At 44.0% G+C, this 23722-nt stretch overlaps 1 protein-coding gene across 6 annotated transcripts in view; it reads right to left on the reverse strand.

Annotated features, from left to right (window-relative positions):
- The window catches only part of CCNY (cyclin Y), a 305165-nt gene that overhangs the window by 91904 nt on the left and 189539 nt on the right, over positions 1-23722 (reverse strand). Inside the window, exon 1 of one of the 6 annotated variants that reach the window (XM_025396334.1) lies at positions 15615-15717. The exons of the other annotated variants lie outside the window; for them this stretch is intronic. Coding sequence (XP_025252119.1) covers positions 15615-15666 — 52 coding nt within the window. The 5' untranslated portion in view covers positions 15667-15717. Of the gene's footprint in view, positions 1-15614; positions 15718-23722 lie in introns of those variants that run through there. 6 annotated transcript variants of the gene reach the window in all.

A 23722-nucleotide genomic window follows, 5' to 3' on the forward strand; every position in this document is an offset into this window, starting at 1 on the left:
ATAAAGAATCCAGGTAATAAAATAGTGGCTAAGAAAAGCAGCCGTCATTAGCTATCATTAATGGTCTGAAAAACTAGTAAAAAGCAAAGCAGAAAAGCACAGCAAGACCTAAACAGCACTGGATGTAGAGGAGGCGCCAAAGCAAGCCTGCAAAGTCAAACCATCCCCTCCCCCTCACACATCCCCCTTTCTCTGCACTGCCACACCCCAAACTGATAATCACTCCCATAAATCATCTCCACAAGATGAGCTGTCCACTCAGGTCTAGACAGTGTCAGTGAGCAGAGCCCAAAGGAATCAAGGGTCCTGTGATTCCTTGATAGGTTCTGGAATTTCAAGATATATAGAAAGTGAGCTCCAACTGGGAGGCCAACTGTGATACAGCCCCACCGTTACCCTCCGAAGACATCACTAGTTCTATTTCCTGTCTTTTGAGCAATATTTGATATGGTTAAAATCTCAAACCCCTAATTTCAATTTTAGGTAGTCACATTTCCAAATCTGGCTATGATGTGGGAGGCAATTATGAAATCAACAAAGCCTGTTAATTTTAAATCAGATTGTTTCTTTGTTACTATTGTCTGTCACTGCCTCAAAATCAGTGATTATTTCCACTTGTTAGTGTCAACAGGATGAAATCAGGAGCTGACCTGGCTGGTTTGCTCCAGGAGGCTGTCACCAGGCAAGCCTGAGACCAGGAGCCCGCATCAGCATTCCCATGAGAGCAACGGCTGCTGCAGCCAAGTGCTGCTATGCAATTCTGGTTAATTCCACCTAAAGCCATCTTTTCTACTCCCACTGACTTCAAGTTTATTTTCTGGACTATTATAACACACTTATATTTAGTTGTTTCCTATTTTCACTCTCTTTCAGCCGCTGGTGCCCCTGCAGGTGCTCTCCGTGTATGTCTTCGCAAGGGTGTGTCCCTGTGTCCACACGTCTACGTGTGTGGGCCTCCAGGGCAGTCTCTCCGGGAGTGGGCTGCTGTCTGAATGGATGTGTATCTGTGTGCAGCTCTCTGTGCACACATATCCAGCCCTCACTCATCTGCTCTGTTTGTCTGTCTGTCCCTCCATCTCTCTGTCCATCTCTGCATCTCCCTGTTTGCCTCTCCTTCCCTCTGTTGGTTTATCCAACTGCCTGTCCATCTCTCCATCTCCCTGTCTCTTCATCTCCCTGTCTCTCCAACTCCCTGTCTCTCCATTGCCCTATCTCTCCATCTCCCTGTCTGTCTCTCCATCTCCCTGTCTGTCTCTCCATTGCCCTATCTCCCTGTCTGTCTCTCCATCTCCCTGTCTCTCCAGTGCCCTATCTATCTCCCTGTCTTCTCCCTGTCTCTCCAACTCCCTGTCGGCCTTTCATCACCCTATGTGTCTCTCCATCACCCTGTCTGACTCTCCATCACCCTGTCTGACTCTCCATCTCCTTGTCTGACTCTCCATCTCCCCCTGTCTATCTGTCTCTCCATTGCCCCGTCTGTCCGTCTCTCCATCTCCCTGTCTGTCCATCTCTCCATCTCCTGGTCTGCCTCTCCATCTTCCTCTTTCCAATCCATCTCTCAGCCTCTCTTCTACTCCTTCTCTTTTTCTCGCTATAACTATCTGTTTCCTTTTTCCCTTCCTCCCTCCCCAGTTCCTCTCTGCTGCCCTATTTCTAATTTTCTATCTTAATGTATCTAATATTATATCTGAAGATTAATCAAGGAGATAAGATAATGTTAAGACTAAAGACAGACTATTCTGCTACTACACAGACCAGATAACCTAAAAGCTCTCATGCTACAGGTACTTCGAAATGTGAGTTAAAATATAATACAGCCTTTTAAATGCCGGTGTGGCAAGAAAGCAAGGTAAACGGTCTAAGGCCCGAATCAAAGAGAGAACTGAAGTCTGTGGCAGGACAGGGGATACCCAGCTGTGTGAGCTGGTCTTGGGTTTTGACAAGGTGACACACATGCGGGTTCACACCAGTGATGTGGCATAATTAAGAATCCTAACTCTCTTTACTCTCAGAAGTGTCTTGGTTTGAAGACACTATTATTTTAACGCTCCTGCAGGACAGGATATAACACAGGAGTTGGAACTGACACTTTTACATATAGCTAGAACTCTCAGAGGGCTATGATGTTAGCAAAAACCTGAATTAAGAAAAAGTATCTACGAACCCAAATGAAAAGGAGGCTGGGCCTGGCAGAGGGAGCAATTGCCCAATCACCCAACAACTGGTAACTATCAGTCTGTCTGTATCTCTAATGTGGTTTTTGACATTCTACTTTACACACGTAGCCCAGAAAACTCCTGGAAAAGAAATTCACACCAAATTGGCCAAATTATAAACCACTCTAAAGCAGCCTGTCTCCCAGAATTCCACCAGATTATGTCCTCTGATGACAGGCTCGCCATCTAAAATGGCAAGACACAGGAGGAAAAATAGTCTTGTGACTCTCGAGCAAGAGTAAAGAAACTCAAAAATATCAAGATCAGACCCTCAAAAACTTGAGATAACAAAACTAAATAAAGACCACAGAATAAATTTGTGCACAGTGGGGAAAACCAAAATAAATATTAAAATAAGAGGGAACAGATACTCTGAAAAAATAAAAGGGAGTTTTAGAAGACTCCCTTTGTGTCTGTCTGTTTAAAAAAAAACCATGTTTGTAGGATTCATATAGAGACATACACATATACACACAAGTGTCTATACATGCATGCAAACACAATCACTACAGACTGAATATTTGTGTCCCCCCAAAATTCATACACTAAATCCTAGTTCCCAGTGTGACAGTATTTGGAGGTGGGACCTCTGGGAGGTGACTGGGTCATGAGGGCAGAGCCCTCATGAATACGATTAGCGCTCTTATGAAAGAGGCCCCAGAGAGTGTCCTTGCCCCTTTTGCCATGTGAGGTTACGCTAAAAAGAAGATGGTCATCTATGAATCAGGAAGCAGACCTTCCCCAGACACCAAATCTGCCAGCACCTTGGTCTTGAACCTACCAGCTTCCTGAACTGTAAGGAATACATTTCTATGGCTTATAAGCTACTCAGTCTATAATATTTTGCTATAGCAGCCCAAATGACTAAGATGGTCAATGAAATCTAAAATTCAATAGATGAGTTAAACTGCAGGTTAGACATTCCTGAATACAGAACTGGTGACCTGAAAAACAGATCTGAGGAAATCACTTAGAATGGAGCACACAGAACAGAGTTACATTGTATAGAATGAACTAAGTTCAACTAACAGGGGCTCTACATTCCATAACCACCTAGGATAAAAACTCTCAGCAAACCTCCTTAATCTGATAAAGGCTATCTGCCAAAAACTTAACAGCAATCTGTATACTTAATGGTGAAACATCAGACACATTCTCAAGTCAGGAATGAAACTGGGATCCACCTACCATCAACATTGTACTGGGGGCCCTAGTCAATGCAAAATGACAAGAAAACATAACATACAAGGGATTTATTGAAATGGAAAGAAACAAAATTATTGTTATTTGCATATAATCCTCTACATAGAAAATATAAGACAGTTTAAAAACCTATTAGTGCTAGACACAAACCAACATATAGAAACCAATTTCACTCCTTCATCCCAGCAATAGTGCTCAACTTAAGGCGCAATGTCACCCTCTTCACCCTAGGGGTGTTCAGCAATGTGTGGAGTTGTCACATGTCAAGTGGCTGCTACTTGTCCACACCAGTGTCTCACACAATGAGAAACTGTACCTCCCAAGGCCAACAGGGTGTTCACTGAGAAACACTATGGCCCAGAGCAATAAACGATTAGCATACTAATAATGACAATAAAAAAATAACCCATTTACTAAGCAATACAAACAAAACATCATTAAACAAAAGATGTGTAAAGACCTTATATAGAAAATTATAAAAAGCCAAAATATGTCTATAATGTATAGAAATATATTCTACTCACATACATACACATCTGTACATACAATTATTCACACCTACACATACCCTGCCCTGTGTCAAGTCATGGGCTGCATGCTGAGCTGGGCACACAGCAGTGAACACAAAAGGTATGGCCCCTGCTCACAGAATTATCAATCCTTTTGGGAAGTTTAAAGATTATCACTCTTGTCTGGTCACAGTTCATTTTACAACCTACTTTCATTTTAAGATTTAAAATTCAATTAGCTAGGCATGCCGGTGCAGGAATCTAGCCTCAACTACTAGCAAGGCTGGGGCAGGAGGATCGCTTGAGCATATGAGTTCAAGGCTGCAGTGGGCTATGACTGTGCCACTGCATTCCAGCCTGGGTGACAGAGCGAGACCCTTTCTCTATTTAAAAACCACAACAAAACTAAACCTTAAAATTTAGGTGTGGCTTTGCCAGGAACCTTGCTTCACCCTAACACTGCTCCCTTTTGAGCACTCTCCTGCTTACTGCCACATTCACCAGAGGCCAGATAAGGAAAACCATAAAGAGGGTTATGGAAAGTCCAGGTGAGGGTGAAGGACAGCAGGAGCAACAGGATGAATGCTAGTGCCTATTCCCTTCTGTGTGAGGTTTGACAGAAGCATGGGCACAGGCGGACACACCTGAGAACTCTCTCCGATTCACAACACTGGGACTGGCAAGCTCTTGCTGGCTGCCATCCCTGATCATCACCCCTACGGAGCTGGCCTGCTCCTCCAGTCTGGCCTTGTTTCCCATATCTCTTCGCCACACACTTTCTGCTCTGGCAACTTTGCCACCACATAATCTTCTTTCAGTTTTTCCCAGGCTTGACCAGGCCATCCCCTCTGCCCTGAATATCCTCTCTAGGGGAAGCCATCTGGTCTACTCCTGCTCCCACCTCAAGTGTCAGGCAAACTCCTAAGCCCTGGAAGCCTTCCTGACCCTCCTAGGCTCACTTCTGTGCCTCTCTCCCACTCCCACCAAACCTAGTGCACGCCTGTGTACTTCTTACGTCCCTATAAACACTGGTTTGAATGTGTGTCCCCCACACCCCCAAAATGTATACTGACTACAGAAAAGAGCCAGTAAATTAGTTCAAATGTCTTCTATATGCCACCAAGGAATGGAACTGAATGGATTGCAGAGAGATATTTCAGATCCAGTCCTTGCTCTCAAGGAGCTTCTTTCCATAGCAAACACAGACACACACACACACTCTCTCTCTCTTCTCCCTACCCCGCTGATAATCCTGAAGCAAGGCAGAATGCAGTAAGGATCACACATACAGCAATGATGGGCAGTGCTCCAAGTCTGACTGGTGGAGGAGAGATGACTGCACAGAGCAGGCGAGATTTCGGCAGGCCTCACAGAGAGCTGGATTTTTATTTGGAGGACTGCTCAGAGGAGGTGCATCTCACCCAGAAGGAAGACAGGCCAAGGCACATAACGGACAGAGAAAAGTTTATTAGGGAACTGCCAGTAGACATGCGAGGCAAGACAGCTGAGGAAGAAAAGCTGTGGATAAGGAGAGCAGGCAAGGTGGATTCAGGCCAGACTACGGAAAGCCCTGGGTGCCAGAACAAGAAGTTGTACTTTTCCTGAGGACAGAGGAACAAACCACTGATGACATCTCAACAGTTCCAGTTTGACTGCTGGTGTTTATGTTTAGAAGTACATTCATTAAAAGAAAATGTGAAGGTGAAGTGACAAGTTTAAATTCAGAGAAAGGAGAAAACAAAAATCATGCATCAGAGAGATATACATGACGACCTCACTGGGTTCTAGGACGATCAGAGCGACAATACCAGTTAAAGCCAGCGGTGCTCAGACCCCAGCACAAAGGCGGGGGCGGGGCAAGCATTGGTCAGTGGAATCAGTACCACATTAGAACACGAACAGTACTCACATAAAGTACTAGTGTTCAACAGTCATTAACAAATAAGCTGAATAACGAAAGGAACATAAAAGAATGATCAAATGAAATACCTCTTCTCAACAACTTAAGGAAAGAAAAGGAAAAACTGGCAAGGACCAAGCATTAACTCAAATGCAGATGAACTCAAAGAAAGAATCTCCTAGCAACCAGCCTCTCCTGAGAGGCATGAATTAGCACTATCATTAGAACAGGAAAAATACCACTTGGATTGCTGATATTTTAATACCCAGCAAATAACTAGGTCTTTTAACTAGGGGGCAATATTGATGAAATCTGCTGTTGCAGACAGCTGAAAAGCATATGAAATGACAACACCCTGAAAGCTAGAAAAAAGGCATTTGAGTCCACTATCATTACTCCATTAAACACTCAACAAATACTTATGGAGAATCAACTCAGTGTAGGTGTTCCTTAAGAGAAACACAACGGTGAGGCCCTGTGGCCCCCAGGGTTAAAGGCTGGGGGTGGGGCCTGAGGCAGACAAGTCAGAGGCTTTTGCTCCAGGTAAGTGCCTTCAGGAAGAATGGGTTAGTTACCCAAGCTAACAAGGGAGCAGGGGAAGAGTATAAGAAGCAAAGTAGATCAAAGACACAAGAGTTAATTTAAAAAAGAGAGAGAGAGAGAGAGAGAGCATACTGGGCATTTCAGACACACCATAAGAAGGGGGAAACAGTGAGAAAAAATTGGTGATGTCTGGATTTTTATCCCCAGGGAACCAGGGAGTTACTGAAGAAGTGGAGTGACCAGACCAAATACACACTTTAAAAACACCATTATGACCACACACTGCTGAAAAAATGAGCCCAAGGAAGAAAAGTTGTCAGTTGGGAGCTGTGGTCATCATCCACATGGGAAAAGGGTTGGGAAAAAAAGATGGATTTGAAGATCTAGAGGAGACAGGATGCACCTGGTAAGTAATGAAAGCTGGATCATGAGGACAAGGAGGCAGATGAGGGTGACAAGCAGTGGTTGACAATGGGGCCATACACTGGGCTAAGGCACAGAGGAGGGAGCTGGAAGACCCAGTTCGGGGGTGGATACGCTGCTGAATTTAACCTATCTGTGGGAAAACCACGGCCTGTCAATCCAATTAAGCCCCATCTCCTGACAGCTGTGCCAAATGCCTGACACTGCTTCTCTTTCCCATTTCCTAGAACCTTTTCCTCCAGACTCAGTAAGATAAAGATAGCCTGTTACCATCTCCAGCTCTAGAGGCAGCAGCTTCCTGCACCTTCTCTGCCCACTGTTTACTCTGAAGCTTTAATGCTGGCCAGGCAGGACCTTCCATAATGCAGCTTCTCTGCTGATGATCAGGGAATAGGTCAATGTCATAAACTTACTTCCCAAATCAAGTTAACAAGTGGTTACTTTCAAGAAAATGATGGCGTAAATTTCAAGCGCTAGAAGTATTTATCATTTGCCTACATCCATAAATTACTGTCAGAGCCTCTGATTTCTTTGCCTCCTCCTTTCTCTCCAAGTTGAGGATGTGCTGCCAAATTTAATAATGAGTTTTAAAACAATTTCCATAAATCTTTTTTTAAAGTTCTGCCTGACATTTGTTTCCTGATATGTTGGTATATGATGTCATTTGTTATCAAATTGTAATTTCTTAGCTTCATTGACTCTTTTTCCTTTTAAACTTGGGGCTTCCAGGGTTTCACTATTTATTACCTTCTACGATCTTATGCTGCTTTAGAGTTCAGTCACCAAAACATTCTTGACTCTTCCTTCTGTCAGATTCAGTAACTTATATACATATATGCATATACTCTGGATCACTTGAGTTAGCATATTCTATGTCCATTGTTACTGAGGTAACAGATACTTTCTGAACTCAATTAACTCTATGGGTAATCAAGAGCATAGGGAAGAAACTAATGTTTAGTAAGCATCTACCATGTTCCAGACATGTTTATTTAATCCTCACAGACACTCTCTGAAATAGACATTACTAATCCTATTTTTTAGATGAATAAAGAGAACCAGATAAGGTAAATCATACAAAGTCAGACCCCTAGCACATAGCACAACTATGGTTCCACATCTAGCACATCTGAATGCAGAACCCTAGCTTGAATCCCTCTAGTGAAAGTCACTTAGAAGCCATGAAGATTAGGAACCTCCATCTGCCAAAAGGCAGTGTCAAGGAGAGACACCTTCACTTTCAGTGTACAGAACCCCCATTTACCAGCAGGTTATACATTCCAAAAGTGCCGCTACAACCATTTCCCCAAATATCTCTAATTAAGGCCTAACATAGCTGATACACAATACAATGCTGGGAATGCCAAGATCCCACTGTCCTCTGCTCTGCCTTCCTCACAGCACAGCAGTGCACCCTGCAGAGGCACTCAATGGAAGGAGCCCTCCTGACAGGGGCACCACCCGCACCAAGATCTGGGACATAACTTGCGCAGGCTGTGGGTAGAGGGATGGCTGGTGTTTCTGACCTTGGGTGGTAGGCAGCTTTCCAATCCAGCACCAGCCCCTCTTCTCCAGAATGACCCCTCCACCCGCATACTCTGAGAAGCTGTCACAGAGAGCAGCTGCAGCGGCAGTGAGTGCAAATAAGCAAATAAGACAGGTCCTGGCAGAGAGGACCTTGCCCTCTGTGTTTCTGAAAGTTCATCTGCTCCCTGTTAGGTTCAAAGTAAGGCTCTTGGTTCCAGCCTCAGCATGGTCTCACTGTCTAGCTAGTTCACCATGGTTTCCTGATTTTCAGAAGAGGATCTTCTCAGATCATAATGGCAAAGCAATAGCAGAAGGTAAGATGAGGGTGGAGATGCAAAGTGCAGGAAATCTCAGGAGCAAAATACAGGAGAAAGGGAGCGGATATAATATCCAATCGCGAGACCAGCGTCCTTCTGCCACTGGTGAGCCAGCACCACTACTGCCATTCCTAAAGAGGCATCAAAACGAGCTCCACCTAACATGGCTGCTTTGAAGAAACACTTTCTGTGGATGTAAAGGTGTCACAATGTTACTTTAGTGAAAAACATCAATTTTATTACATTGTGGTAATATTCACATTTAATCATCAAAATTCCTATTTAATCCACTTCCAGAGGTTTATGGCTGAGATGTAAAGACTTGATTTTCCAGAGTTAGGATCAAACTCCAGTACTAAACTGAGTGCCTTAGAGTGTGGTCACCACTGAAGCAAATGCCTGGAGATTAGAGGAGCCTGGGATATAACTATACTGAGTGTAAGAAGAGGGGCAAAGAGTGGGATGTGCTGGGGAAGAAAACAGAAAATCCAGTCCACAGAAAATCTACAGAGAGATTTATTTATGCATTTACGTATGCAGGCTGGATTGAATAACATCAGGGACAAACGAAGATGCTAACGTTGGGATACCTCAGTAACAAGTCAGAGATTTCCCCTTTCAAACACAAAACCATTCAGTAGACCAAGGGCCCATACTTTGCCATGAATAATACACATGGAAGGCATGAACGCTAGAAAAAGGGCAGCAAAAGAGACCTTGGGTTCAAATTTTCATCAAGTGGTCCCAAGTATTCTGAAAAAGATCCCCAAGATGCTGGGGGATGACTCTAAAGAGTCTTTGCTTGGCCAAGCTTTGGTCAGGCGTCTGAATCTTCTCCCGAGCCCATCTGTGCACTTCCTTATAAACTCCACTTTTAGCAAAGCACCCTGCTAAGTCAGATTAGCAAAAACCCCTGACCGTTGATGTCTAATCAAGCTCCTTGTCCTTGACCACCCTCAGGTGATCCTCCCGGCCTGCCTTCAGCAAGAATCCTGTCGGGTTGATTTAGCCAGAATTCTCCTTACTCCTGATGCTTCCTCTTAGTAATTTTCCATTCACTAACCACATCCCTTGCTCCTGGGCTATAAATTCCCACTTGCCCATGCTATATTCAGACCTGAACCTAATCTCTTTCCCCCTTAACAAAACCCCACTGCCGTGGTCCCTCTACCTATTAAGATGGTCCTTAGTCAAATATGCCTTACTGTGCTTTAACAAGAGTCATGGAATATTTTTTTCTTTAACACAACCAAACCTCAGGCACAGGATATATAAAGTGTCATCCTTCAGATCCCCCACTTGCTTCTATAACCAGGAGACCTTCACCCAGCCCAGTGGTGGGCCTGGGAGCTGTCCATGCCATCGTCTCCTATTTCAGACTGGCTCAGTGGATCATCAGCCCCTGCCACCCCTGCCCACTGCTCCCCACTCCTCACATCCCTCCCTCAGTTTATAAGTGGATGTCCTAGCCCAACCTCCACATACAAGTTCCTTTGATTACAAATCCTGTATCCTGTTCATCTTAGACACAGTACAGCACTTGGCATGCAGCATCACTTATCATCCATGCTCTATAAATGATTGAGTAACAAATAAAACAAGAGAACCTGAGCTAGTGAAAGGAGGAAATAACTGAGTGAGGAGTACTATGATACTGTGCCATGCCACAGGTACTGTGCTGCCACATTCAGGACACTTTAGAAAACCTTATGTAACAGAATGGATAACACATTAAATATTTTCACAAACATTTCATGCTGATTATTTCCTCTGAGCTCCTGCTAAAGGTATTTTTGTTTTTCTCTTCCATTTGTTCAAATCATATTTATAATAACAGTAGCTTGATGCTTACCAAATGAATGTTACGTGCCAGGCACTGTATCCAGGCATTTCACCTAAATAAATTCCAATTTCTTACAAAACCTTGAAACTTCTAATTATTATCCTGTGTGTGTGTGTGTGTGTGTGTGTGTGTGTGTACATACAATTCTTCTTCTTCCAATGTGGCCCAGGGAAGCCAAAAGATTGGACACCCCTGGTGTAGATGAATGAAGTGATGCTTCTTCCTAGGTATGATGACACTGTCTCAACAAAGTGGGACCCTGAGGGCCACAGGGCATCACCACTGTTTCTCTTATACAATGCCTACAGTGAGTTGAGATATATATATATATATATATATATATATCTCATATATATATATATGAGAGAGAGAGAGAGAGAGAGAGATTGATTTTTTTAAAGAGGCTCAGAGATGTTAAAGAACATTCCTAAGTTCACACAGCTGCCAAGTGGCAGGGAGACACTAGGTCAGGGATATCAGGGAGCTCTACCTGAAACAAAGGCCATTCTTTCCCATGACACCATGCTGCCTCACCAAGGAAGAGATGCTGTTAACATCCCCTGCTGTTCCACTAGCATGCAATGGAGGTCTTGTCTTCACAGCTTTTGTATCCTTTTTCCAGGCTATCAGATGTTGTTTTAGGCTGCATTTATATCTACCTCAGCCAGTAATTCTTTTTTCCCCCCTCCTTTTAATTAGCTACGGACTAGAAGATCAGTTAGCTATACTTGTTAGTCCTGGTATGAAGTACTCCCTCCAAGTACGTATTGCCTCCAAGTACCCAACACAAAGAGAGCCCCAAGCAGGTGCTCATCCAGTACATATCCGATTCAATAACAGGTATGTTAATTATCTGCCCATTCCTCAACCTCCAGGCAAGTGATGATGGCGCAATGAGAGCATGCTCTATAGGGGGTCAGCTGGTGCAGGAGGTGGAACCCGCTACTAGCCTGGGAGGAGTTCTGAGAAAACTCTGCATCCTCTACCGTATTACTTCCTTTGTTTGTACCCCTATAAGACAGGGTCCCACCTTGTCGAAACAAGGTGCAGCCCTGTCAAAACAGTGTCATCATGCCTGGGAAGAAGCGTCACTTCATTCGTCTACACAAGGGATGTCCAATCTTTTGGTTTCCCTGGGTCACACTGGAAGAAAAAGAATTGTCTTGGGCCACACATACAATACAGTAACACTAACAACAGTTGATGAGCAAAAACCAAAAAACAAAATGCAAAAAAAGGTCATAATGTTTCAAGAAAGGTTACAAATTTGTGTTGGGCTGCACTCCTGGGCCACATGCGACCTGCAGGCTGCAGGTTGGACAAGCTTGGTCTACACCTTTGGAAGAGATTCTGTGGCCTCTCAGACAGCAGTGCTGGCCCGGGAGTCTCTTGACTCTCAGCTTTGCCTCTCACGGTGTATCTGCATCACTCCGGATTCAACTAAGAAATCCCATCTGAACAGATTTCCATCTATTTTTACCCTCTTCTGAACTAAAGCTTCATTTTAATCATCAGTTAAAATAAGCTTTTTTACAAAATATGACGGGCTTCCCTCCACGTGCTAAGCAGAATTTGTTCTCTTTTCTGTGGCTCAGCCTTGAGGTCTTCCGCTGATAGAAGTAGCTTCTGCTTCTCAGGTTTGGTCTTTCTGTCCCCTGCCTCCCTATCTGCCCCTCACTCTCCTTCCATTTTCTGCTCTGCATCAACTAAGGGCTGAGAAAGGACACTCTCTCATTCTTTAGAAGTGAATGCAAAGAGGAGCCTGAAGAGCCTCGGTTCCCTGAAAGAGGAAAGACCTGTGAAAAAGACTCACGGGCAGGCCTGGGAGCAGTGGTTAAGAGTTTCAGTGCACACAATTCGGGACGGGCTTGGCTCACACCCTCATATGTCCCTGGCATTCCACAGAGCTGAGGCTACAGACGCGGAAGGTAAGATTACGGTACTTATTTTGCTTGTCATCTGTCTCTTCCCTCCTCCCACACTGGAATGTAATTTCTGAGGAAAGGGACCGTCTCCTTTGTTCACTGCAGAATCCTCAGTGCCTAAGAGAAAACCCTGGTCAGAAGCTAACCCAGAATGGGAATACTAAGGTGCCACCCTAACCCCACAACCAGATTCTCAATAAATATTTATTGAATGAGGAATTACTGAATAACATTTCTAATTAAAATGCCTCTTCTATAAACAATATCCTTATAAACGCTATATGGTCTGGAACAAGTAAACTGAAAAAAGAGAATTCCAACAAACTGTGGACGCAGGGAGAAAGCTGAGATTCTCTCCACCCTTGGAAGAGGGAAAGGACAGTGTCATCACACCAACACATTATAGCTATGCTGCCTTAGGGATCAGCAACTCTGAGGTGCAATGGGTGGGGTCTTTGGGACAGTGACATACCCGCAAAGCCCAATTCCTCCACAGTAGTCAAGCACAAGTATGCAGAAACAGCTTGTAGGAAAACACAAAACACCACTTTTTCCCCCTTGTAGGGAGGAAGGTACTACTTCCAATTTTCTTTTAAACAAAGAACACGTACATAACATGTCCTGCTCCACATCTTCCCCAACTCAAAAAACATGAGAAAAGAGAAACCAAAAAGAGGAATAGTTAAAACAACAGGAGAAAAAAAGTCAGAAAGAATCCAACTCATATTTCTGCATTCATGATTTCCCCATAAGAGAATTTAAAAATACAAGCATGGGCTGGGCACGGTGGCTCACACCTATAATCCCAGCACTTTGGGAGGCCAAGGTGGGCGGATCACGAGATCAGGAGATCAAGACCATACTGGCTAACACGGTGAAACCCCGTCTCTACTAAAAATACAAAAAAATTAGCTGGATTTGGTGGCGGGCACCTGTAGTCCCAGCTACTCGGGGAACTGAGGCAGGTGAATGGTGTGAACCTGGGAGGTGAAGCTTGCAGTGAGCCGAGATCGTGCCACTGCACTCCAGCCTGGGCAACAGAGCGAGACTCCATCTCAAAAAAAAAAAAAGAAAAAGAAAAAGAAAAACAACTATGAATTTGGGTTACAGTAGAGTGTGCAGGATCCAACATGGAGATTAAACATATAGATCTGTTTTATGGTACCATTACAACTGATTTCAAGCAAGGTGCATCTTCTGTCCAGACACAGGAAACAGAGAGGGGCAAGGCCTCCCTGGGCTGAGTTCTGCCCATCCAGCAAGAAAGAACAGGCAGGTGTACACACGAGAGAGACCTGTGGACAACATGACCACAAGTGAGAAAGGCAGCACCAGGCTGCGACGGGACTGAGGCAAGGCAGTCATCTGTGGAGACTTTAATGAGGGTGCCATCCTCACTAAAGAGGGAGATTCAGATTGAAAAGAACCAACACTGAAAGCATGGCTACATAATCAGAAATTACCTCAAAGAGAATGAAAAGGAGAAAGCACATAAAGAAACTAATATTTTTAAAGGTTATACACCAAACATGAAAAAGAACATGTAATTCAGGACAAATACAGTGGAGCCAATCTATAAGAAAACTTTGATTGGATGGCTAAACCAAACTGTGAATACTAAGGTAGTTTCCTCCCCTCCATTTTCATAGGAGAACAAAGAGCTGGTTCACTATGTGAATCACAAGGCATAATATTAACAGGTGACAGAGAAAGCACAACAATTCAACCTCTTTTTACAGACATGTATATCCCACAGACTCTAAGGGTTATTTTTTTGACCCATGAATGGTGTTCTAGGCCACGTCTATGATTCCTGATGGCCAAGCTCACAGGCATATCTGCAAGTGAAGTAATCACCTACAGTATTTTCCTCACTTTCAGACCTGATACATATTTTAAGGGAAAAAAAATCGAAAATTTATTTCCTACTTCATTCTATAACTTTAAACTTCCTTTCAAACACTCCACTTCTTGAGAAAGTAGAAAGGCAATACTGTAGCCCCTGAGGGTCACCTCAGACACAAGGAAATGTGATGCATAACTAATGATAAAATTTGAGATGCCACTATCAAGGCAGAGCAGTTCTGAATTTAATCAAGTCCGTCGAGCTTTGGAAGGATGGATAATAGGCAACCAGATGGACAAGATTTGCATTCAGAAAAGCTACCCTGGAAGATACAAATGAATGTGCCTCCGAATCCTGTGCAATCAATGATCTGCTGCCCAGCTTAATAAAACCTGAATTAAAACAATCACAAAACCAAAAATGTTTAAACAATTCATTTCACTTATACAGCTGAATCAATAATAAGGCAATTAGCCCAGCACAACAGAAGCTCCATTCTCTTTCTTTTTTGTTCCATATGAGTGCTCAAGAAGCACATGGCTGCCACATCCAGCTCTGGTCTCGGCTACACTGAGGGAGACAGAGACGGAGATGCAGTGGCAGCAAGAAGACAGGAAGTATCTCTCCATAAGCTGGTGAATGGTGAATGCAACTTTACAACCTTCAACACATGTGTGAGTGCAATTACATACATACCAGTACACACAACTGTCACTCTCCTGCAAAACCTGAGCCATTGAGACACGGGGAAAAACATGAGCAGAAAAATACTGGGCTGTGATGCTGCAGCAAGGTACCTAAAGTTGACTATTTTAAGTCATCATGACTATAAAAGAAAAATAAAGCTGGGCACAGGAGCTCATGCCTGTAATCCCAACACTTTGGGAAGCTAAGGTGGGAGGATTGCTTGAGACCAGGATTTTGGAGCTGCAGTGAGCTATGATTGTGTCATTACCCTCCAGTGTGGGCAACACAGCGAGACCTTGTCCTTAAAAAAAAAAAAAAAAAAAAAAAAAAAAAAAGGAAGCATCCCTTGGGGCCATCAGAGGATCACTGAGATTTTCTGGTCTGTTGACCATGTAAATAACATCAATAAAATATGCCAAGAGCCATGCGCGTGGCACTGCGGTCCTGGTTCATGTTCTCTCAAGACTCAGAGAGAAAAGACGAGAGAAAGGGAAGAGGAGACAGTGAGCACTGAGCCTTATGAATGCTCGGTCATGTCGAAGATCCTGAGGCTCTCAAGGCCCCACGGTGCACTTGAGGAAACTAAAACTCAGAGAGGGTCACTTGCCCCAGGTCCCAAGGCCATTACAAAAGAGCGGGAATTCAGAACCACCACTTCCCACCAAGCCAGCTCACCTGCTGAGCCTCTCTGTGCTGGCTTAGTTAACAGTGACCTCATGGACAGCATTTTCTTCCCTTGTTTGATGGAAGTGGAGGCAGGACCCTCTAGTAGATTCCCTGTGCTAGAGAACAGGAGTAGGAAAATCCACATATCCTGTTGTTTTCCTACTGTAATCTGCCAAGTTTGGTAACATTTGATTTTAAAGGCAGTATTTTTTTCAGTATTCCAAGAAATCCAAGATCAATAATATACTCTTATTTTCTATTTTTAAGCTCCAGTCAATCAACGTGACTAGGCTGAAAATAAGAAATGCTACTTGTTGGCATGATACAATGAACCTGCTCTTTGAGAAAAGAGTGTTCTCTGCTATTAGTTTGATTTCAATGACGGTTTCACCTGGTGAGGGGAGGCGGCATTTTCTGTCCACGTGTGTTAATTAAGATGAAGCCCTTCAATGGTTATTGTATGGAATGGAAGGGTACACTGCATTCAGGGAAGGTTTTCAGGTTCATCAGGCCCTCCTGAAAACCCTCTGGTCAAAATCTCTTTCCATTTGGTATCTGCAGCTGGTCATATCACCCTTCTGAGAAGTTACAGTGGGGCAAGTTTTGTTGAAAGTTACTGTCAAGCTCCCTTCCCAAGCACTCACTGGCCTTCCTCTTACCCTGGCAGAAGCATCTTGGTAAGGAGGACAATTCCACAAGAAAGCTAGGAGAAAGGCTGCTGCCAGAGAGCACTCCAGGCTTACTAAGGATGCTATGCACGCACCACCTCCCTGGGCACCTCATGCAGGGCCCAACTGGCTGGTTAAAGGCAAAGGGCAGGGGAAGCCACTGAGGTTCACAAAACCCAAAGGAAGCCATCGGACTGACACTTTTAACTGATCCTTCTAGCAGCTATGGAAGATGCTCCTCTGCTGATGAAAAACTTGCTTTCCATCCCTAACTCTACCAGGCTCCAGGTTTTTAAGGGGCAAATGTCAGAGTGCAAAGCCTCATTTCACCCTGGTTGACTTCTGCTTGTGCCACAGTTTCTGGGGCGGGGGCGTTCACAGTCCATCCCAGGTGAACAGCCTTTGGTAAACCTGCGCTGAACCACTTTGGCGGAGTCTTTCCTGCAGATCATGTGCCTCTCCTCCAGATGCCTTGGTGTCCTCCAGGACAAGGGAAGCTGGAATAGCTTCTATGCTGCTGGACTGTGAGACCCTGGACCTGGGGGCCACCCAGAAGTAGCTGTGTCCGAGCTTGACCACTGGTAGTTGTGTGTCATTGGGTAGGGTACTTAGCTTCCTTATGTCTCACTCAGGTACTGCCAGGATGAACGAGTACAAGATTCCCACCCACACACAGGAAAAGTAAAGGCAGTCAGGAAAATAAGCCATGTGTTCCTCTGAATTCACTGCATGTCACAGTATAGTACAGTGTTTTTCAAACTATGAGTTGGAACCTCTAGGAGATTATGAAATCAATTTAGAGGATAATGGCTCATCTTTTTAAAAAAATGGAATGAAACAGAAAAGTTCAGAATATAACATTATGAAATGCATAAAGACAAATATTGTTTCATGTGTGTTTATCAATAAGAAACAAACTGGATTCAAATGTAAATTTTTTTACTATAGGTCTTAGTTTAAAAATTGGCAAATGTATACAGCAGTAAAACATCAGTATGGTTACCAGAAATATTGCCCAGCTATTTCAATATACAAAGAGCCTTAAATATGCCAGATTTTCTTTCACCTACTGATTAAGATTCTTTAAAGTTTCTAATCACTTGAAAGAAGTAATTTAAAAGAATAAAAAATAAGCCTACCAAATGCTGCCCAACTTAGACATCCAATAAGCAGCTTTTGCTAATTCAAATATTAGTATCATGTATTAATACCTTGTCATACAATAATTTTGTAGACTGCACCTGAAACTTTTGAGTCATCAGAATGCCTGCTAGGATTCTACCTTGCTGAGATGATATGACGTGCAGAGGAGGCATTAGGCACAAAGATGTTCATTACTATGTTGATTACAAAGGAAAAAGAAAACAACAACCTAAATGTCTAGTAATAAAAGACTGAATAAGTGGCAAATTTCCTACATGCAAAATTACATAGTGATCAAAAATAATAATCAATAGTTTTTATAAACAGTTTAATACATCTGTAATTGGAGAAACACTTCTGTTTATCATGCCAAGTGAAAAAGACATAAATTTTATATATAGGACTAGCCACAATGGCTCACACCTGTAATCCCAGCACTTTGGGAGACCAAGGTGGGAAGATTCCTTAAGCCCTGAAGTTTGAGATCAGCCTAGGCAACAAAGTAAGATCCTATCTCTATGAAAAAATTAGTTGGACGCTGTGGCTGAGGCAATAGGAATGCTTGAGCCCAAGAGTTCCAAGTTACAGTGAACTATGATTGTGCCACTGCACTCCAGCCTGGGCAACAGAGCAAGATCCATCCCTAAAAATAAATAATATTTTTTTTAAAATGTTATAGACAATGTCACCACAACTATATGTCATACAAATTTGGAAGGTTTGGGTTTTATTGTTTTGGTGACAGTGGTTTTAGACAAACCCAGCTTTTAAAAAACAGAAGAAATGAGACATAAAACGTTCACAGTAGTTCTCTTTGTAGGAGACAAGCACAATAGCTTTTTTCTATTTTTCTTTATTTTTCTCGAATTTCTAAGTTTTCTCTAACAGGTAAATTTTACATCCAAAACGAAGAGAATGATATAACAACCTTTCCTTTTAAGTATACTGACACATACAGTTTTTCAATTATCATTAAATTTCCAACCTCAAAGGACAAGAATTTTATTCTGAAATGGTGAGAACTTCAGCAGTCACTTAGAGGGAAAGGAAAAGGGGCTAGTATGAACACCATTAAATGGTAAAACAAACAATAAAAATTACATGAGTAAAAGTAAAATGTATTTACCTCAGAATAGGAACGCTGTTTCATTCTAAGATAAGCAGGATTATGATTGGTTTAAGAAAGACCAAACCCAGTATTATTACCATCTGACAGGAACTAAGAAGCTGTTTGGACATCTGAGTAAGAGTTAAAAAGTCTATATTTCATTTCTCATTTCTGCAGCATTTAATGACCTAAAAGTATATGCAGACACCAACAAACAGTCTTAGTTATTGAACAAACTAGTAATTGCAGAAATCACTCCAATCACTCTGAGTCCCAAGTGTGGAATGCAGTACAAACTACTGTCTGAAGACGTCTTCAACATCACAGCCAACAACTGCAACTTCAATATGTAAAAATCATTATTTGCTGTATGTTCTCTGGTATTCAACAGCACAAAAGCCAGCACTTGCTCCCATATAAATTAATTCATGTAGGAACAAGAAGAAAATTATTAAGCTAGTAAACAAAATATTAGTCTGACCTTGGCGTAAATTACTATTTGAACTATTAAAGAATAAAAAGGAAAGACAGTGTCATACTAAATACTTCACTATAACACAAAGTTGAAATGAAATTATGAGTGAAGGAGACTGACAGAGGACACTGCCAGGCCCAAAGTCACTGCCATTCAAGCCACTGTGGAATGTGCAGCTCATCTGGGTGACAGCAGCAGGACAGGCGTGCCCTGACCACTCTCCCCGCTCCTGCCATGCCTGGAGGTGAGGTGGTAATGACCTGCTGGGCTGCACTGTTGTAGACGGTAAAAGACATGAATCCTGCGCCTGCCCTGGTTAACAGGCCCAGCCCCATGTGGCCCAGGCACTATGGGGGACTGGCCTCAGGAGGCTCCTGGGCTTGTGGGTGTCCATTCTCAACCTGCCTAGTAACACTGTATTTCTTGAGCCTAACCAGCTCTGTCTAGTGCCATACAGAATTGGCCCTCACAAAAGCATCAACAAAAGAAGAACCAAACCAACCAAAACCTGCTCAGAAAAGTGCTCTGGGTTTCACTCACTCACCTTCAGGCCATACTCAGCTATCAAAATACACCTTCTGTTTATCACCAACTTTCCCGTCATTTTAAGACGACATGGAAAATGACCCACCCATTCTGGTCTGAGGCACTTGGTAACATTTACAACTGCCCAAGTACACATGAAGAAAGCTACAGACAATACAGCAAGTTCTGCTCACCAAGCAAAACAACTACACCCAGGCAGTATCAGTCCATGATGCTGCGAATCCCGTTTCTTCTTTCCTTCTCTGACTCCTAACTTGTTCTTGTAAAAAAGCGGGAAGAAGTGGGAGAAGATGATTTCACAATTTATATAAACACACATGCTAATTCTGGGTCTTCTTGAAGTACTTATCAGTAGTTCCTTCTCTGATGGGAAATACACATTTATTCTGCCTAACACTCTTCAAAAAATACTAATTTGCATTAGGTATAAAATGTATTTGTTTTAAAGGTACAATAAATAGATAAAGTTTTAAAAACAAAGAAATTTGAGATTGTGGGCACAAAAAAACATGTTTCATAAACCAATAAAGTAGAGTTTAATTCTAAAACCAAAGGACCTTAAAGATGAGCCCCCCACCCTTTCTTTTCAACAGTCCCAGAGGAAGTAGCTGCTCCAAAGTCACAGGTGCTGGTGACAGGAAGGCTCCCAGCCCACCGCTCCATCATTGTCATTCTCCAAAACAGAGGACAGAGAGAAAGCAAAGAAATTATGTCGAAAATATCTCCCACTGAATTTAAATAAGTAGGCATTTCTTATTAAGAAATACTGATACACAAAATGTAAAAGAGAAAGAAAAAAAAAAAGAAAAATCTCCTTGTAATACTGGCCTCCCCAAGCACCCCACGTCCAACATTCAGAAATAAAGATGAAGCTCCACAATGACAGGAACCCACAAGATGCCCTTCCCAAAGTGCCAGCAGCCTCAGGACCACAACCTTTCCATCAGAAGAAACCCTTTATCCCCACTTGGCTGTCAGCTCAAGAAGCCGACAACTCCCATGCTGTCCCTTAGCATTCAAGCTCTGAGCCCAGAAAACTCCAAAGAGCCTCTAACGCCATCTCCCAACTTCCAAAACCAACCCAAGGAGCACATCCCCAGCACAATGTCCTACATCCTCCATACGCTGCTGAAACCCAGGATGCCACTCCCCTGCAAGGCCTGGTGTTTTGCTCTTAACCTCCGTCCTCCCCCTGTAAGTCACCAAAAGGACTTTCTGTTCTCAAAGTTGAGCAGCCCTTTTCTGACCCTAATCTCCTACCTTCCCAGCTCACTCCCTGACATCCCAACCCCATAAATTCTTCCACCCACCATGACCACAGACCCCGATTCCACCACCTCTCTGCCACCCCTCCACCTGCTACATCCTCGCTTCCTTCTCTACCCGACTCAGAGCCACAGCCTCATAGTCATATCGGCTACCTGGTGCTCTCACATGCTGCCACACTCCTCTGCCCTCCAAAGCACTTTCTGGCAAATCCCAAGCTGATTAAATCTAACTCCCCATCTCCTCTGCCCCAAGCAGCTGCACACAGCTGGAGGAGATGCAGAATCCTGCTGATCGGTCCCACTGTAAACTCTTGACACCCCACTCAGGTAAGCCCTGAGTGATGTGAGACAGCATCACTGGAAAGGCCCTTTTTGTCTCTCCCCCAACCTCCAACACTCCCTGGCACTCTCAACTTACTGTCCATCCAGCTGAGAAGACAGAGGCCAGGAGAAGCACTGCAGCCCTCTTGCCTCCATTCTGCTCACCCTGCCATCTCTGCCCCCTGCATCTCTCTGACCTGTGGTCCCGAAAAAGGCACCTCCCTGGGGCCGGCCCCGCTACTTGGCAATGGATCCCTGCCCCTCCCATCCTCTCTCTCCTGCATCATGCATTTCCCATCAGCACAGGCACACGTAATAATTACTCTCATTCCAAACACCAAAACTACAGCTCTCAACCAGCCTCCCCTCTGCAGCCTTCCCTCTATTTCTCTGCTTCCTGTTCAGCCAGGCTCCTGCGTGCTCCAGTTTCTCCTCCCTGTTCTCTCTGCAACCCTGCCCAGCAGGGCCATTGCTCCCACCCCCAACTCTCCAGCTCTTACCAAGGCCACTGCTAATTCAATGGCCACATCTCAGTCCTTATCTTACTAGAGATGCCCACTTTACCCTCAAAATGTCTTCCTCGCTGACTGCCGGGACCATCTCTCTCTCTTCACCGGGGCTCCCTGCCCCTATCTCTGCCCCTCCCCGGCTCCTTCTCACACACACCTCTGCTGCTTCCTTGTCCCTTCCCTCCCTGCTGCTTGGTGACCTCAGTCACAAGATTGTAATGAATACCCTCAGTATGCCAATGGCTCCCATGCTATTATCTCCAGCGCTGACTCCACTTAACTCCCGTACTGCCCGTTCAGCTCCCCTGTTGACTAATACATAAATCAAAACCAACAGGCTCAAGACCTGCTCCTTCTAGTCTACATCAGTCACTAAGGAGCAACTCCACCCTTCAAGGCCTGCACTCATCCTCCACCCTCGCTATTCCCACCCAATCCAGCCCACCAGCAAATCCCCTGACCTTGCCCCTTGACATGCCTCAGGGTCTAACCCCTCTTCAGCACCCACACTGCACCCCCCGGGAATACTCCATTGTCCATTCTCTCCAGAGCTGCCAGAGGAATCCTGCCAAAACTGCATTAGCAGCACGTCTGCTCAAACTCCCACAGTGGCCCCCATCCCAGAGTGTGAAGTACTCATAGTGGCTGCAGGACTGGCCATGCCCTGCCCCTCCTGCCTCTCTGACCTCTCCCCTCCATCCCCCACCCTCCCTCTGCCCCTCAAACCCACCAGGCATATGCCCACTCTGCTGGGAAGGCTCCTTCCCCAAGGATTCACATGGTTCAGCCCTCACATCCTTCAGGTCTCTGAAGGATGTCACCTTACGTAAGAGTAACACCGTAAGATCCCTTTATATAAGCACTGTCTTAATACCTAACACATAGCAGTTACATGGCAGACACCGTTCTAAGAATTTTACATATGCCAGTTTATTTAGTACAACTCATGTAATAATAATATTACCCTCATGTTACCTACAAGGAAACAGGGAGAAGTTAAAGGGCTTGCCAAAGTCACACCGCTAGTAAGTAATGGGAATTCGCATTCCAACTCAGGCAGCATGGCTCCAGAATTTCTGCTACACCCGCCCTACTCATGTCCCCACCCTTAACTTCCTGTTTAGTTTTCTCTCTTGTCTGCTTTGTTCATGACTGCCTCGGGGTCCCAGATGGTGTCCAACAGAGAGCGGGTACTTGGCCATTACTTGTTGAATGAGTTAAAGAACGATTCAATCACACTGAGCCACCTGCAAAGCTGTCATCAATCTGTGGCTGTACAGGAGTCACCAGATCACAATTAAAATAAGAGCCACTGGTTCCCATAGTGAAGGTGGTTTCCTTCACTGGCTGGAGGATGGGACAGTGACCTGGTGCGAGCTGAGCCAAGGAGCACCAGAACAAGTGGCCTTTCTAACAGCTGAAAACGAATGAGCAGCTACACCATGAACGGCAAAGCACAGCCTCAAATACCTTCATCACGGGAAATGTCAGGGGCAGGCCTACATTTTTTGGTTAAAAGCATATCTTTTGTTTTCCCGCCTGTTATGCCTTTATCAAACTATCTGTGGTTTACAGTCACATGTTCCAAATTCCAGACCAAGCACAAACATCCAACCTGTGCCAAACAGACTGAGCAAGCCAGAGAACAGAAATCACAGGAAGCCTAGAAACTCCCCAAGTATCAGACGTGCCCATTATTTCTGGCATTTCATGGCAGAAATGCTACCCTTGGGTTATTACTTATAAATATTTCAAGCTACTGCAATGACACTGCTACTAAACAACACCTCAAACCTCTTGAAATCTTAGAAATTAAGATTGTATTTATGTTATTTTAGGGTTTAGCAAGTTTTTCGTAAGACATGGAAACGTGCTGGTAAAATCGAGAAGTGTGAGAAATAACAGAGATGATGATGATGCTCATAATCATCCCACTGTCTCAAGACCACAGTAGTGTTTCCCCATCATCTGCCCCTAAATATAAATAAGAATTGCTATCTGGCTTACCACGTTATCACTAGTAAAGCCTCCTGTCTTTTTGAAACATGATAACTATGAGCCCAAGTTAAGCCATCATAT

Source organism: Theropithecus gelada, chromosome 9 (genome assembly GCF_003255815.1).
Source record: "Theropithecus gelada isolate Dixy chromosome 9, Tgel_1.0, whole genome shotgun sequence".
Lineage (NCBI taxonomy): Eukaryota > Metazoa > Chordata > Mammalia > Primates > Cercopithecidae > Theropithecus > Theropithecus gelada.